Source organism: Anopheles coluzzii, chromosome X, assembly GCF_943734685.1.
Source record: "Anopheles coluzzii chromosome X, AcolN3, whole genome shotgun sequence".
Classification (NCBI taxonomy): Eukaryota; Metazoa; Arthropoda; class Insecta; order Diptera; family Culicidae; genus Anopheles; species Anopheles coluzzii.
This window is the reverse complement of record NC_064669.1, coordinates 9477186-9494474: the sequence shown is the minus strand read 5'-3', so window position 1 is coordinate 9494474 and position 17289 is coordinate 9477186. Positions and strand designations below refer to the sequence as shown.

Genomic DNA, 17289 nt, shown 5'->3' with positions numbered 1-17289 from the left:
TCCCTGGGGGTTGCGTGATGACGGGCTCCGGAAGGACAGGGGTTGATAGCAGGAGGATGTCCGTTCGGCCGCTTACTGATTGCTGTCACCCGATGCACACACACACAAAGACGCACCGGTGTGTGTCCTTGTTCACCGAAACGCGCACACACAGACACGCTTTTTCCTTCCTTCCTCGCCGGGAGGTGTAGCCAAAGAATCACAATTTCGTGCTCGTGGTGTGACACACACGGACCGGCGTGTTGGCTCCACTCCACCCCCACCTCCCAACGGAACGGACGACGACGCAACGCACACCCAACAACGGAAGGGGGGGGAACACAACACTAAGGAATTGGCGAGCACAGCCAGACCCACACTACGCACACACACACACACACTGGCTGGGCGCCGGCCGCTCTGCTGCGGCGTTTGTGTGTGTCTCTCACTCTGTGTGTTCGTCCCCCCCGGGGGCCGGATGAATCCTCTTCTACGCACCTTCTGGGGTGCACCGACTGTGTCCGACGAACTGGCCCCGCACACAACAGCCAACAAAAAACGATGGCCCCCCCCCCCAAACACTACACACGACAAGCAGCAAAATGCACGCACGCACAGACACACACACAAAACGCACGCACGCACGCACGGGCAGTAGGTAAGGTAGCGCGTAGTAGTAAGCCGGGACCGCACACGTCAAAACCAAAACACGGAAAGAAATCGGATGGCCGTCTCTAGACACTCTGCTGTGCACTGCTGCCTGCCTGCTGTAGCCTGCTCACTGGGGGCGTCTCTGCTTCTAGCGCGCGCGTGGTCCGGGCTCTCGAAGCGTCGTCGTCACTCTGCCGTGTGTGCGAGCGCGCGCTTCCCAGTCCGGGCGGTTCGGCGGTCCCGTTTCGCTCGCCTGCCTCGCCCGCCTCGCTTGTGTGCTCCCCTTTTCGCGGGTGTGTGTGTGTGTACGCTGCGCGCGTTCGCTATACAGGCGCGAACGAGGAACGCTCCTGCCGGCGGTTTCCTTCTGTGTGTGTGTGTGTGTGTGTTTTTTGTTTTATTGCTACTTCACACGAAACCCCCCCCCCCCCCCAATCCATATCCTTCTTCTTCTATCATTCATCGCTTTCTCTCTCTCTCTCTCTCTCTCTCTCTCTCTCTCTCTCTCTCTCTCTCGCAACCATTCTCTCTCACTCTCTTGCATCCCGTTTACAAGAGGATTCTATACAGAATGGCGGCACGCACACACAGACGCAATTGGACAGGAGCAGGAGCGCGCGCGCGCGCCCCGGCATCGCTATGAAGACGGTATCCGCGTGTGTGTGTGTGTGTGTGATGTTTTTTTTCTGCGTTCCGGTATGTGCGGATGTCAGATTCCTGCGAACTACCTGCGCTTCGTGTGTGTGTGTGTGTGTGTGAGTCGGTAGGTCGTTGTTTCCTTTTATTTGCTCCTTTTTTTTTAATTCGGGAGCCTTACCGTCTCGTTCCGGTTTTTTGAGCGAGTATGCGTGTGTGTGTGTGTGTGTATATGACAAGAAGGGAGGCAAGGGGGAAAGTGTTCGTTCCTCGCCAGACCCGGAAGTTGTTGAACCAGTGTGAAGTTGCGCTACCACCAGACGGTGTACAGCGGCGCATAAAGTGAGGTTATCGAGTATCCTGGTTGTTTTTTTTGGGTGGCTTAGGGGTGGACGTAGCTGGAAGGATTCTTTTTTTCGCGTGTTTTCGCGTGTCTCGCTGTTCCCCTCGGGGGATTCTATGTAATGTGGACCGGCTTGGTCCTTAGAAAAAAACATAAAAAACAATTTTTTTAAAAATATACTTTCTTTCTTTTCTAAAATGTATTTGTAAAAAAAAACTAACCAACCCGCCCGCCGTGCATGATGCAACGACACAAATTCATCATCGACAAATTTTCACCGCACACCCAATTGTACTCCCTCCTGCTCAACCCCGTAGTACTCCTTTTAGTGCGAGTGTGTGTGTGTGTGTGCGGCGTACGAAATACCGCCACATGCCGCAATCCGCACACAAACACACGCACACACACACACAGACAGGGGAAAATTGCAACCGGGCCGGGAAAAAAAGAACGCCTCAAGCACCCCTACCCACTCCTGCTGCTATCGCACAGCTGCGCAGACAAACTCCGAAAACGCGGTCAGACAAAGCCACCCAGCACGGATGCAGCTAGCGAGGGGTAAAGCGTTTCGGCCCGGTCGGGATATTCGACTGACAGCCGAGTCCTTTTGCCGGGACACTCCCAACAACGCTTTTGCCGGCATTAGTGGGAGGGAGTGTAAGGTGGGAGGATGTAAGGGTGGGGAGATTGCACTTGAGAAAGGCAGGCATAGCCGGTCACGTTGTTTTCTGCCGGAAAGCGAGCCTACAACATCTTCAATATGCTTAGAAGATCCTGATATTCCAAGAATCTTTACACCCTGAGGCCTTTAGACGTCCTCTCTAGGATCGTTAGGCATTCTGAGACAATAATTCCAATACATCTTCGCTCATTTCATGGCTGCTTGGATGTGTATCAAAATCCTCACAAGTCCACCAAGTCCCGCACCAAACAAGGAACGCCAGCCTCCACAGCGACCAATACTACGGCATGCGGTCGTTGCCGGGCTGCTCGAGACCGATTCGATGGCGAACGAGTCCTAATTGGTATGGGCGCGGTAGGTCGGCGGTACTGTGATCGGGGCGTGCGCGCCAGAGTGCACCAACAGCGCTGGTAATGGCTGAACAGCCCGGGTGGACCAGCCTTTGTGACCAGCGCGTTAATTCCAATGGTGCGGAATAGGGTGAGCGATTGAGTGTGGCGCCTCCGGCATGAGTACTTCCCAGCGCTGCATCAACTTTTGGAGGGCCATGTTAACACCTTGTTTGAAATCAAAAAGACAACAAATTGAATGCTGCGAAATGTCTGCGCTAGTGGTTGGCGCTCTGGAGCGTACCCACGATTCCGATTCCGGCTATCGAAAGACCGACTCCGACTCCGGCAAAATTGGAATCACTAGTTCCGCCCGAAGTCGGCCGGAATTACCGGAAGTTGTGCGGAGTTGGAATCGCCCGGAGTCGAACTTGTTCGGTGTCAGCCCCGAGTCGGAGACAGCTGCGGATGTTGTTTTCCTCTTCCGCTTTGCGCGTGCAACTCTCAAACAGATCTTTCTTTCTAAGAATAGCGTTTTGAGTCGACCGGAGCCAACAGGAGTCGGAGTGGGAGATGAAATGCCTGACCATAAAAAAAACATTGCACCGACCGTCACCGGCCGACTGTGGACTCCGCGACTCCAGGTAACTCCTACTGCGGACGGCTCTGACTCCTAGCCTCACGACTCAGGACGACTCCTGATGACTTCGGACAACTCCGTATGCCTCCAGATGACTCCGGATGACTCCGGAAGACTCCGACTACGCACGACTCCTGATTACTCCGGACAACTACGGATGACTCCGGACGACTCCAGATGACTCCGGATGACTCATGACGACTTCCGATGACTCGAGACGACTCCGGATGACTCCGGACGATTCCGGATGCCTCCGAATGACTCAGGACGACTCCAACTCCGGACGACTCCAGAAGATTCACGACGACTCCGGATGACTCCGGATGACTTCGGACGACTCCGGATGACTTCGGAAGACTCCGACTGACTCCGGAAGACTCCGACTACGGAAGACTCCGGATGTCTCCGGATAACTCCGGACAGCACCGGATAACTCCAGCTGACTCCGGACGACTCCAGATGACTCCTGTCGAATCCAACTCCGGACGACTCCTGTCGAATCCGGGTGACTCCAGACGATTCCAAACGGCTCCGGTTAATGCTGGGCGAACCTACTTTCCGGAGTCAGCCCCGAAATTTCCTGAGCGGGATCGAAATCAATTCCGGATTTTAACCATCATAACCCATCACTAGGCTCTGCATATCTCCACCCTCCAGTGCATCTCTTCAACTGGAAAGCTGCACAAAGGGAGGCAAGGATGGCTTAGGATGGCAAAAACCAGGGCGCCATCGCCGAACCAGGGGGAACACAACAGTGCAGCCGCGTCGTGTTGTACTACGCTTCGTTCTATATGTTCAATGAACCCCAGCTTCGCAAGTAGTTGTAGTAGTAGTGGTGGTAGTAGTAGTAGCGATTGTACGCAAAATGCCAACACACACATACACATAAACCTTGGGAGAGCCCCATGGCGAGATGCTCCAAGTCCAGGGCCGAACCCAGAAAAGCGACCGGTACGCCGGTGTTCGGTGTGTCTACGTGCTGATTCCCACATACACTTCCCGACCAGACGGACCAGGTCTGTCGTGGATTTCGTGTGTGTGTGTGTGTGTGTGTCTGTGTGTGAATGGTTGGGGGGGGGGGGGGGGTGGAAGACAGGGAAAAATTGCCGCGAGTGAGTGTGCGTGAAAGCGAGCCCTATTGCCCATTTTCCGACACCTCCACCCCACACACACACACGCACGCACATTTTCTACAATCAACGTTCAAATAAACAAAGAGTATGTGTGTAAAAAGCCCGGCTAGCATCTCCGGCTACGGGGACGAGCTTTCCACTGGGGCGGGGTTGTTGTTGTTTGTTGTGGGAAAATGGCCGCTGCTCTGCGTTACGTATGCGCTGCACGCGCTATCCTGGATGCATGCACCCAACCACCCCCACCTCACACACACACACACACACACACACACACACACACATGTACTTCCGGGTTAACGGTAAATACGAGTGCAGTGCCGGGAGACTGTTGGGAATTTCTTGGGGGTTTGGAAACCCTGGCAACATCTCCTGGAATGAATGTTCCAGAATGTTCTTGGGAGGAACCGAATTACCGTTTTTTGTTTGTTTGTTTTGTTCTTTCTTCAAACGTCTGGTGAGAGTAATTAGATGCATCACGTGAGCTTCAAGTCTCTTCAAACTTGGCGAAGCAGCGATCGCACCACCCGTACACATTCAGTTAAGAAGTTCCTCAAGATGTTTTGTGTGGCTGTGGGTGTATGTGTAAACAGCGCCTAGTTCTTGAAAGGGTGCGGTCGATGTAAAACCATTTGCGATGGAAGTTGGCGAGGAAGCCGCATCCGACAATCCCTCATCCAGAGTTCCCATCAAGGGTCCGGTTCGGATTCAATGCTAGAGAGTAATCGCAATCGCAAAATTTTAGTTACTATTTGTTAATAATCTATTGAACAAACATACACAATTGTAACACTTTCCCGGCGCGCTCCCGTGCTCTCCCTTTGCTCTCAATTGCTAACGCACACGCTATCTCCTCTCATTTGAAACAAGTTGATTTTGTATATAATGAATCTTCAATATGAAAAAAAAAACACAGAAACACTATCGTCTTCAAATTCTAACACTTCCATCCTGACCGCATCTTTTTCGTACATTCGCAAAAAGGAATTAAAAAAAAACAGCAAAAAACGATAAAAAATGCAACCGCCAATACGTAATCTTGGTCTACAGCAAACAGAAAAAAAGGTTTTCTAAAATTTCTAACAAACACACACACACACACACGATGAAAATGGAATGGCCAACCAGGATGTCCTGTCCTAACATGTGCAAAACAGCGCTAGCGTTAAATGTTTTAGTATTGTTTTGTTACCACACGTGTGTGTGTGCGCCTGCTGTTGCACAGTTTTAGTCGGGCTAATAGAATTTGCTTAGTTAATATCTAGTTAACATATGCCTTTTACTTTTACTTTTTGCTCGCTTGTCTACTACTACGCGCTCTACAAATTGGTTAGTTGCAGTATAATTGGTTTGAGCTAGTATATCCTAAACACAAGTTACACAATTCTTCAACAAACTTTTCCATTTCCCCACCCCGGCAAAAAAAAACAAATCTGAACAGTGGCCAGTGGCTGTTCCACTCTACTTTCGCCACCCGTTGCTTTCAACATTCACGCACTGTTGCATGCTTGATTTGTACAAGAGTCATTAACGTTGTCCCTCAGCTTCTATATCCTATCCCGCTCTACGCTCTATATAGTCTCTGTAACACTTATCGTAAGTAGCCCTTATCGGTATCGTTATGCTCCCGTTAAGAACGAAAAAAAAACACACACACACGCACACATTCAAGAGGAATCGTTAAATTGTGCATACAGCGGATTAGAACGAACATTGTGTACAGTGGGGACGACAGCAGGACGACGCGACGCGCGTTAGTTTGACGTTACGTATGGTATATATGATAAATAGTTACCGCTGCCGGCACATTTTGGTACGGAAAGATATGTTACAACGGAACCGGTTGGCGGAGAGCGTTCAGGCCGTACAGCAACCCGTGGTACATCCCCATTTTCCCCAGTACAGTTATTGACCCCTTCTTACGTGAAATGAACTTAATGTAATGGGAATTGGACTCTATAGCACCCTTGATGGACAAATCCAACACGAATATGCAGGAAGCCTGTCCAGCAAGCGTGCCAATAGAGTCTAATTTCCAACACATGAAGTTCACTTGCAATAAGAAAGAATCAAGGAAGGAGTTCCCACAACCATGAGAACACCTGGAAAACGCTGTAATGCAAGTTGTTTTTTTTTTTTAAAGCAAGGGCTAGCGCAATCTCTGGGAGGCGTGTTTGTTTGTTGTTTTTTTGTTCGCTCTCTCCCGCTTTTTTGCCTACTTCAGGTAACCGACGAGAATGTTTTTCAGCAGAAACAGCACCAACACTCGAAAGATCACCTTCGAGACGTCCGGCCAATATCAGTCCTGTCCCGCCTTGCGGCCGGCGCTGCCCGGCACGACGTCCAGCACGAGGTCGCTGCCGTACGACCAGACGAGCGGCTCGTGGAACTTGTCCTGGTGCACCAGGTTCTTGTAGTGGTGCAGGGCGGGATGGTCGATGTACGCGTCGCACCCGTAGCACCAGACGGACAGATCGGCGAAGCTGAGGGCGAGCGGATGGTCGGCCGCCCCGGTACCGTGCCGCAGCATGTGCTCGTTCACGTACCGGCCGCAGTACACGCCGAAGCAGAGCAGACAGATCCAGTTTTCCACCTCCGCACCACAGTCACTGCACGGTGTGCGCGTGTCGATTGCTGCGGGGAAGAACAAGATTAACACATGGAAAATGAAAGGAGACACACACACACACACGGTAGCCTTACCCTCGGGGGCCGTTTCCGGTCGCAGCAGCCTCAGATGGGGACAGTCGCGGCGCGGTATTACGGCAAACATTTCCTCGTTCTGCAGTGCCTGTAACGATGGAAGCTTTGTTAAGTATTGTTGGTTGAACAATCCACCCACCGATTTGCCTGCGAACCTCTAAGTTAGCCTCCAAAAATTCGGTCAGCGTTTGGGACGGTTGTTTGGAGCTGCCCGCCGCCTGCTCACCCCCACTGCTGCCAGCCGTCGCAGCGGACGACGACGACGACGGGGTGGACGTGGTTTGCTGCGGCTGCTGCTGGTCGGTGCCGCCCCGCTCGCTCAGCGTCATATTGTCGAGCGCCTCGATCAGCTCGCTGCCGGTCTCCTCCAGCAGCGGTTCGCTGCTCGGCAGCTTCTTGTTGAAGCAGAGCGACCGCCAGTAGAGCCGCTGCACGGACAGCACGTTCGAGAGCGTCTCGCAGCAGGACGCGTGCGTCGCCGGGGGCGTGCGGGCGGTGCCGCTAACCGGCAGCAGCATCGGCAGCGGATCGCCCAGCAGCGCCTTCGCGCACATGGCCATCGCGTGCGAGATCGAGTTGACGTTGTAGCCGCCCTCGAGGCACAGGACGAGCCGGCCGCCCGCCAGCACCGACAGCCACTGCGTGAAGTGGCCGTACGCTTCGGGCGTCACGCGGCACCCGCCGAGCGGGTCGCCGATCGCCGCATCGAACCCGGCCGACACCAGCACCAGCTCCGGCTCGTACTCGTACGCGATCGGCAGTATGACCGAGTGGAACGCGGCCACGTACTCCGGGTCGCCCATGCCCTTCCGGTTCCAGGGGATGTTCACGTTGAAGCCCCGGCCCGGCCCGCTGCCGACGACGGTGTAGTCCGCGTCGGTGCTGCGCGGGAAGAACGCCCCATTGTCGTACCGGTGCACCGAGACGTACAGCACGTGCGGGTCCTGCTCGAAGATGTGCTGCGTGCCGTTGCCGTGGTGCACGTCCCAGTCGACGATCAGGACGCGCCGCAGCCCGTACCGCTTGACCGCATGCCGGGCCGCCACCGCGATGCTGTTGTAGATGCAGAAGCCGTGCGGCGTGTCCGCCTCCGCGTGGTGGCCGGGCGGGCGCACCACGCACACGCCCGACCGGGTGCGGCCCTCCAGCACGTCCTCCACCACGGTCAGCACCGAGCCGGTCGCCATGCGGGCGCTCGCGTCCGTGCTCGGGTGGAAGTAGATCGAGTTGTACTGGTCGGCCGTCTGCTTCATCGTGCTCGACTGGCACACCTCGCCGATCAGGCGCACGTGCTCCGGCCCGTGCACCAGACACAGCTCCTCGGTGGTGGCGAGCCGGCCCGGCAGCCGCTTCATGCGCTGCGCCAGCTGGTAGTCCCCGGTCAGCCGCTGCATGATCTTCGCGATGCGCTCCGGCTGCTCCGGGTGCCACTTTTCCGCACTGTTGCGGTGCTCGAGCATCAGCTCGTCGTACACGTAGCAGACGCGGTCGGGCGGGAAGCTGAGATCGGTGGCGAGGTGCAGCCGGGCCAGCCGGTCCTGGATGCGGGCGCGCTCGTCCGCCGACTGCACCGGGTAGCAGTTGCGCGTCTCGTACCGGCCGGGCTGGGCCGGCGGTTCCGGCGGTACGTAGCATTTGATCACCTTGTGGAAGTTGTCCTGCGGGTTGGTGTTGTTGTAGTCCTCCAGGCTGCGGACAGAAACAAACACAGAGCAATAAATTATTATACTTGGAATATTGGGATTTCAACGCCTTTCAACCTACTCGTATAGCTCGTACAGCTGCAAACACTTCCAGTACTTCCGGTGGCTGTAGATGCAGTTCAGGATGGACGCCTGCATGCTCTCGGACGGGGGCTGCAGCGCTTCCGCCAGCCGTGGGGCCGGATCGCCGAGCAGCGTCTTGAGCGTGAGCGCGCAGCCCTCGGCAAGCGACTCGAGACAGTAGCCACCCTCCAGGACGACGGCGACGCGTCCCTGCGCCATCAGCAGCAGCGGGCTGAGCAGGTGCGAGTAGAACGCGGGTGTTATTTCCATACAGCCCTGAGGGTGGGGAGGGGGAAACAGTGAAGATTAGTAAGCAGGCCTGACAGGCACCAACAAGAGACGCTTAACGGTAGCGTTGCAAGCCCTCTCCAAGATGTCATATTCCATAAATCGTATGTCTCTGCAAGATGCATATCTCCCTAAGGCGAACATTTTCTAAGTTGCATGTGCAATTTGATAGCCTCAATTATCTAAGATGAACGTTGAAAAACAATTCACAAAAAAATATTGGTCCAATGATGCCAGGTTTTTCTCGTGGTTTCTTGGATACTTCAGAGCAACACCTTCATTAGTTTTCTTTGACGCTGACGGTCCCTTGAAGATTCACCTTAGGGAGATTCCACTGTATGTTAATTTCATTATTATTTTTACAAACATAATTATTAAATCCCACGATTTTAGTAGTGTGCTTGTAATGTAAGGTTATAGTTGTCATAAATCTCCTCAAAAACCTTTTAAATATATCATGATACCTACAAGAGTCTAGAATTGATGACTTACAGTCAAAAATGCGTTAGAGTCAAAAAATGAAGCCTCACAGGCAAAACTTGATACCTAAGATCCCAAATTTAGCGGCAGCGACTGTATTTATAGTCCTAACAAATGTGCATTAATTAGTTAAAAGAACAACGAAAAAATGCCAAAGGAAGGAACCCACATGTAACTAACAAACATGAGCATGACATAATGATGAAGTTTAGTGTGTATGCGTGTGTGTGTGTTATCGTGCCAGCTGTAATGATGTGTTACTGTACGCCAAAGTACAAAAGACATAAGAGTTAGATACACCCAAAAACGAGCAGCGAAAAATAAGTATAAATCATCGCCAGCAAACGCTGGCAAGCACTGTTTCCCGGTGGCTACCTTTTCGTCGCCCAGGGCAGAATCATAACCAGCCGACACGATAATCAGCTCGGGAGCGAACTGTATGCCGTGAGGTGGGCAGTAGATGGGAGACACAGAAAAAAAAGGAAGATCCACAAAAACATACACACACACACAACGCAAAAACGGGGAAATGGAATAGCGGGAAAGAAAAGAAAGAAGAGAGAGAAAGAAGAGAGAGAGAGAGAAAGAAAACGACGATTAGTTAACAACGTCAAATCAACAAACACACACCTCTGGACATCCGTACGCAGCGTCGTAGCCGGCCGATACGATTATCAGCTCCGGTTGGAACTGGAAGTAATAGAAGCAAATCATGTTACCAAAAGAAAAGAAAGAAAGAAACGATGCAAACATGGCACACAAGCAGGCTAATAAATTCGCGCAAAACAATCGCGCTATCATAAAACTGCGGGATGATTGTGATGTCGGCGGCGGCGGCGGCGGCGGTGTGTCTTGCGTTCGTTTCGGCGACAGTCTGATTGCTGATTAGTTTTCTGCCCCGTCATCGCGCTGGCCCAGGAGAGATAGGGCAGGCGAATCTTCGTTCTAGAACGCATTTCGTCGGCTCTCCTGTTTCCGTTGGCCTATCGGGCTGAAAAAAAAACCCGCTTGCTTGCTTGCTTACCTCCGTGGCGACCGGCAGTAGCAGCTGCTGCCAGATCGCGAGGTAGTCGCCGTTGGTCATGCCCGTCTTGTTGAGCGGCACGTTGAAGTTGTACCCCTCGCCCTTGCCGGTGCCGACGTAGTCAAAGTCGGACTCGCGCAGGTTCGGCCAGAACGTGCCGTGCTCGTACCGATGGATGGAGAAGTACAGCACCCTGCGGGGACGAGATGAGATGGATTAGAAAAAAAAAACAGAGCACAAAATGGGGCGTCGCTACCCGAAACCTCACCTCGGATCGGAGTAGAACATCCGCTGCGTGCCCTGCCCGTGGTGCACGTCCCAGTCGACGATCAGTATCTTCTGCGTGCCGAGATGGTCGAGCGCGTGCTGGGCCGCGATCGCCACGTTGTTGAAGAAGCAGTACCCATTGTACTCGGCGGTCATCGCGTGGTGGCCGGGCGGCCGCAGTATCGCCATCCCGTTCTGCACCGTCCCGCTCCACACGCTCTCGACCAGCTGGATCGTGCTGCCGACCGCCAGCACGCTCGTTTCGTACGACGTCTGGACAAACCAAAAAAAAAAAAAAGAAGAAAGTGTTAGTGGGGGTCGGCTTTGGGCGAGTGCTGGCCTGAGGGCTGGCTTACCGGATGGATGAAGATGGCGTCGTAGTGCGAGCTCAGCCGCTCCAGCTCGGGCTCGTCCTGCGAGCCGTGCGTTTGCGCCAGCAGCTCGATCTGCTCGGCCGTGTGCTTGGTCAGCAGCTCGGCCCGGGTGGCCGGCCGGGGCGCTATGAACTGGCACCGGTCGACCAGCTGCCCGATCGTGAAGCGCTCCATCACGCGCAGGTACCGCTCCGGGCACTCCGGATAGTTGGTGTCCCACAGGCAGCGGTGCAGCGCGAACCGCTCGTCGTACAGGATGCCGGTGGGGCCGCGCACCGTCCGCGCCCCGCTCTGCGCGTTCTGGAAGATGTCCTTCAGCTGCACCTCGGTAAAGTCGGAGCTGCGGCGCTGGTCGCCGCCGGCCCCCGTGCCGTTCTGACTGGTGGCGGACATTCTCAGCTTGCCCTGCTTCTTAGCCTCCGCTATGCTGCCCTTGCCGGTCGACCGATAGCCACCGTACAGCTTCACCCGCCGCTCCTCCTGCTCCGCCTCCGTTGCTGCCTGCTGGGCACGGGTCCGAACCTTCGACTGCTTGGCGCTGCTGCGCGTCACCACGTTCGGGTTCTGCAACGCAAACAAAAAGTGTCACACGATACACATTATTATACACACGGCAACGGGTAAAGGGGAAAAAAAGGGAAAAGGAAAACTTAATTACTCGCGGCGGGACGGTGTTGGTGGACGGGAAAATGCTCACGACAAACGCTAGAGCACGGTGTCACCGCACTGTAGATTTAGGTTGCCACTTGCGTTGCTTGCAGCACCGTGTGTGCCCGATGAAGGATGGTTTACTTCTTGCGTGCCCCACTAAACGCGACCTCCTATTGATTTTGTGCGACCCCGTGCGGGATGGTTTTTATTCGTGTGCCCCGAAAAAGTGTGCCCCACGATAAGAGACGCCACGATTTGCTCTGTCCCGCTCTTTTTTTTTTTGTTTTGTCCCGTTCTTCCCATTCGTCCCGTAGCGTTTCTGTTTTGCTCGTGCGCCTGACAGTGTGTGTGTGTTTGTGTGCTGTGCTGGGCGCCCTCAATGATCCCCCCTTGCTTTGGTGCTAATCGATTTAATCCAGTGCTCGGCAACTCTGGGCCGCTTTTTTTTTGTATTCGATGCAAACAATTAGGCGTTACATTAGCTGAATATTGCTCAACTCAGTATTTATTATTGGACCGTTATTGGACGTTTTTTTTAGAGAAAAAAAAAATGTGTTTGAAACGAAGTACAATTAACCTTTAAGTTGGCACCCAGCATACCCGGGTATTCCATACATTTTGTATGGAGAATGACACTTCTCTTCTTCTACTTTTCGTATTGTGCTTACTTTCGAGTCAAATTCAAGCCATTTGAAATTTCAAATAGACAGTTAGTTTTATCATAAAATGAAAAAAAAACTTCAATCAATTACTTAAATAGAAGAGAATATATGGTCGGCATTACTTGCTTACGGTATTAAAAAATAGAAAGCATTCGGCCTTAGCACCATTTTTCGATCGAAAAAATCGAACGCTTTGTCTGGGGAAAAATCCGTGCTTTTAACGTAACAATTCTATTCCGAATTCTTCTATGTGATTGGGCCTTTCACCGATAATTACACACACAAAATAATCATTTTTTTGTTCCCCAAGCGTTATTACACTGTTGAGTATAATTCTAATGTCAAAAATGCTTTCTCGAATCGATTCTAACGTAACAATTCCAACTCTTCATACAGTGGAACCCCTCATAACGAGTACCGAGTATAACGAGTTTTTCGCATAACGAACAAATCTAAATGCCCAACAAATACATCTCTTATAACGATTAAAATCTCGCATAACGAGCAATACCGTTTGCGTTGCTGGTACATGTTTCGGCCCCGATGTGAAATCAAGATCACAATCGGTAAGGATTGAGTATTTACTTTAATTTTTATTTTCACTCAGGCAAAATGTTGATTTTCAAGGTGGAACTGTGTCGTATAATTGAGTGTGAGGAACAAGTGTGTGGCGTATATGTAGATGAGTGTTTCAACCCCTTTTTTGGATCTACTTGCTCATAAAGGAGAGCGTTTCCACTAGGTGCCACTCCAAGTCTAGCAGGTATCGCCACAAACCAATACATAATCGTCCTGAAAAGTGTTTTTTGAACGAACAGACTAAAACAATCACCCACTTTTTCAAGAAATTTGATCAATAATAATGATAAATAACAAACATGAACTAAAAATATACCACAATTACAGTCGTTGCCACCTAATTGACAATTATAATTTTAAATCACATAAACAATACTAAAACCGTGTATATTTATTGCTTTATGAGAAAAAATAATGAAATTTTATAAATTCTAGCGCCGGTGTTTACACCTCAAAATACATGCCAATTTTTTCACTCCATTAAACCTACCAAAATAGGCATAACGATTGTTATACATTAAATTATATTTATGAAATTATTCACTACTTAACTTAATTTCAATAATTTCGGAATACACAGTGTCAGAAATTTCGTTAAATTTTGTAAATAAAGCAATTGACTCACAGTCAAACATTGATGCCTTAGGGCCGTGTCTGTGCTTCGTCGCATGTGATTTTATCGCACGTGCTGTCAAACGCTTCATCGATTCATATTGCGTTGATTTGGATGATTTTAATAGTTTAACGAAAATGAAATTATGAAAAGATAGTTTGAGATTGTTCCTACAAAACACCACACAATTAGTTTGACAGATAACATCGGATGCGGCGTCCGACGAAATTAAAAAAAAAAAATGATTCCCTCGTACGACGAAGTCGCACGTTCGACGGTATCTGTCAAATCCCATATAAAATGTTGGTAGATCGTCCGATAAAATCGCATCTGATGAAGCACGAACACGGCCCTGAGAGACAAAAATTGTGACACGCTGTCAAAAATCGGTGCTTACGAGACAAAAATAGGTGAGTTTGTGTCAAATTTGAGCGGCAACGACTATATTGTAAAAGTATTAGGGAGACAGGATACATTCTTTCAGATGCGTATATGCCATTTTTACTAGCACATTTTCGGTCCTAGAGCCAATTCCATTACTTTTCATACAAATTCGAAGGAAAAAGAGTGTTTCGCATAACGAGTTTTTCGTATAACGAGTGAGTCACTGGAACGGATTAAACTCGTTGTGAGGGGTTCCACATGTACTAAAACTAATATGCCAAAACGTTGTATATGATGCACTTCTCCCAGAACGTAACAGACTCTCAGTCCAAACATTAAATACGTTTATAATTTCAACAATTTCGAAAACGAAATTCTTTAAAATTCGCCAACTATATGTTGAAATTGAATCGAAGGACTCTTTAGATGCAACATAAACAAATATTACTATTGCAGATATTTTTAACTTTTTCTCTACTTACTCTAATACATTAATATCATTTTTGCTTTCAGTTTTTACTCCACTGTCACTCATTTAATCTACTTTGAGCATACCAAAAAAAAGGTTGTTTGCTAAATGAGTTACTGCTTTAATTGTGTTGAGGTCACCCCTCCAAATCCCGGTGCAGTTTAGTGCCACTGGGCTGAACTGCTCGAGAAGTGGATCCAAAAAGCCCGTAACCTCGACACAGTATTTTGTTTTCTTCTCAATGAGGGGGTGGACCGAAGGCGGGGAAAGGTTTGTTGTTTTATTGCAACCCTCCCGTGCGTGTGGCAGGGGAGCGACGGAATGTAGGCACCATCCCAGCGGTTCCTTAAGTGTCACACACAGCACACCTGAAGTATAGGCACTGCCGCGCACAACCGAAGGCCAATTACCCTGCCCGTTTGTTATACTTCTTTCTTTTTTTTTCGTGTGATTTTTCCCTGCTAGCCAGATTTATTCATGTATTCCAATCCATTAGCGCTTAATGGTTTGGTGCGTGCGTATTGATTGTGATGCGAAAACCCATGTCGTCGCCCGGTGACCGTTAGAGAGTGTGTCGCATTTTAAAGATCTGTTTTTTCGTTTGTTGTTTGTTGTTTTTCCTTGCAGTTGGAAAGGGGGGCGAATGATATTGACTTTCTTTACTTACCATTTTGCTTTTCCCGGTGGTTGATGGTTGACTGAGCGCGCGACAGGGCTGGTGGTGCGCGTTCCCTGACCTGCTCTTCCTGGCAGATGTTTCGCTACGGGTTTTGTCACACTCGGGGTGCTTCCTGTTGACGGGGGTTGATTGTTCTGTCTCACACACGCACAAACACACTTGCACTTTGTTGTTGGTCCTTTCGGTGTGCGTGTGTGTGCGTGTAGGGGATGTTTCGGGATGTGTCTACTGCAAATTGGCGACTCGCCGGGATCGGAGCGAATCCACGTTCGAAGCGTTCCCTGGCCACACACTGCACTGGGCTAGAACAAAGGAAGCGAGCGAGCCGAGGCCAATGGCGCGCGCGGGCGACCCACGGAAGAAGAAGAGGAAGAAGACGAGGGAAACAAAATCAGAGCGGGTGGGAGGGTGGCCGATTACTTCATCGTTTCCTTTTATGTAAGTGCGGTAGGCGAAGCTTGGCTGCCCCGAACGCACAACGCTTCATATGGCTTACCCCCGGCGGCAACACACAAAATGCCCACGCAAAAACACACACACACGCGCGCGCACTCCCAAGCCTTCGTTTATGCGTGCGACGACGACGAAGCGCCAAACGAGCAGCAGCTGCTGGCCAATTCTTCTGACATCATCCACGGAAGCTACGGCCCAAAAACAGCAGCGTCCCGCGTGCGGAATCGCAGCAACAGCACCAGGCACCACCAGAAAAAAAAACACACCGCCACTGAGAGCAATGGAACCGATTTCGGGTAAACTTCTGCAGGGTTTTGGTCAATGCGACCTACACGCACGGCGCCGTTCTGTGAGCTGCTGCAAAACACACTGGCGTGCGACGGGCCGTACAACAACCAGAAGAAAGAGAGGGGGAAAACACCCAAGAAAACTATAAACAACCATACTCGAGTGGAATCGAGCAGTCGGGCACTGCTCGAAACACGATACAGATGGCACACACACACACTGGGACTGTTTATCCAAGGTGTTGACAGGGCAAGGTTAGGCATCGTAGGATATATCCTCGTGTGAGGTTACGATTTTTTTTAAATAGATGTCTGTTGTACGTCGAAAAGGACAAATAGTTCAACTTCTAGCCTCACTTTAATTTCCAGAATGTAACGGCGTTTGGAGCTGGAATCGAATTTAATCTCATTTCGATCTAAGCTACCTTAGTATTTCAAGAGCAAGTACAGAGTTCCTTTAGGTCCCTCTGCAAAGGTTCCTCTGTAAAAAGAAGGCACTGGCATGCTCCAGCTGAATGGAACGAACTACGGAGAATGGCGTTTCGTAGAGTTCGTCTGGGCTTGGACCAACTCGACAAGTTCTTGCGAATGGACCGGTAAGCAAACTCCTGGCTGGTTGGATTTGTTGGAGATGACTGGCCTGACTAGCCAAGGAATGGTGATGGATAAAGTTACCAAAACATCCGTAGTCGACTCCGATACGATGCCGATAATTTCGGAAGCGACTCTGGAAGGTAGGTCCGCCCAGCATTATGCGGAGTCATTCGGCGTCACCCAGAGTTAGAGTCGTCCGGAGTCGTTCGGAGTCGTCTGGAGTTGTCCAAAGTCACCCGGAGTCAGAGTTGTCTTGAGTCGTTCAGAGTCGTCCGGAGTTGTTTGGAATCGTTCAGAATCATCCGGAGTTGTCCGGAGTCACCTGGAGTCAGAGTTGTCTTGAATCGTTCAGAGTCGTCCGGAGTTGTCCGGAGTCACCCGGAATCAGAGTCGTCCGGAGTTGTTCGGAATCGTCCGGAGTCGTTCAGAGTCGTCCGGAGTCACCCGGAGTCAGAGTCGTCCGTAGTTGTCCGGTATCGGCCGGAGTCTGCGCCGGCCTTTGAAATAAATGCCTGTATACGAAGTGCACGCGCAAAATGAAAGTAAAAAAACACAAATAAATGAAATGCCTAAGAACAAAGACAACTCCATACGGAAGTAGTGATTACAATTTTGCCGAAGTCGGA

General features: G+C 50.9%; 1 protein-coding gene across 6 annotated transcripts; it reads right to left on the bottom strand.

Moving 5' to 3' along the window:
* Positions 1-5129: 5129 nt before the first annotated feature.
* On the bottom strand, positions 5130-17042 carry LOC120949221 (histone deacetylase 6). Of its 6 annotated transcripts, none has more exons than XM_040366377.2 (10): positions 15826-17040; positions 15318-15631; positions 11275-11856; positions 10920-11191; positions 10652-10844; positions 10258-10317; positions 8858-9135; positions 7249-8782; positions 7094-7181; positions 5130-7024 (listed from the first exon to the last, which is right to left on the bottom strand). In XM_040366377.2, exons 2-10 carry the CDS (start codon positions 15318-15320, stop codon positions 6690-6692), a joined length of 3345 nt encoding a protein of 1114 aa, XP_040222311.2. In that variant the 5' UTR covers positions 15321-15631; positions 15826-17040; the 3' UTR covers positions 5130-6689. The 6 variants fall into 6 exon arrangements, with proteins under 6 accessions (XP_040222311.2, XP_040222321.2, XP_040222332.2 ...); XM_040366387.2 differs by having other exon boundaries at positions 15318-15626; XM_040366398.2 differs by having other exon boundaries at positions 15318-15621.
* Positions 17043-17289: the final 247 nt, after the last annotated feature.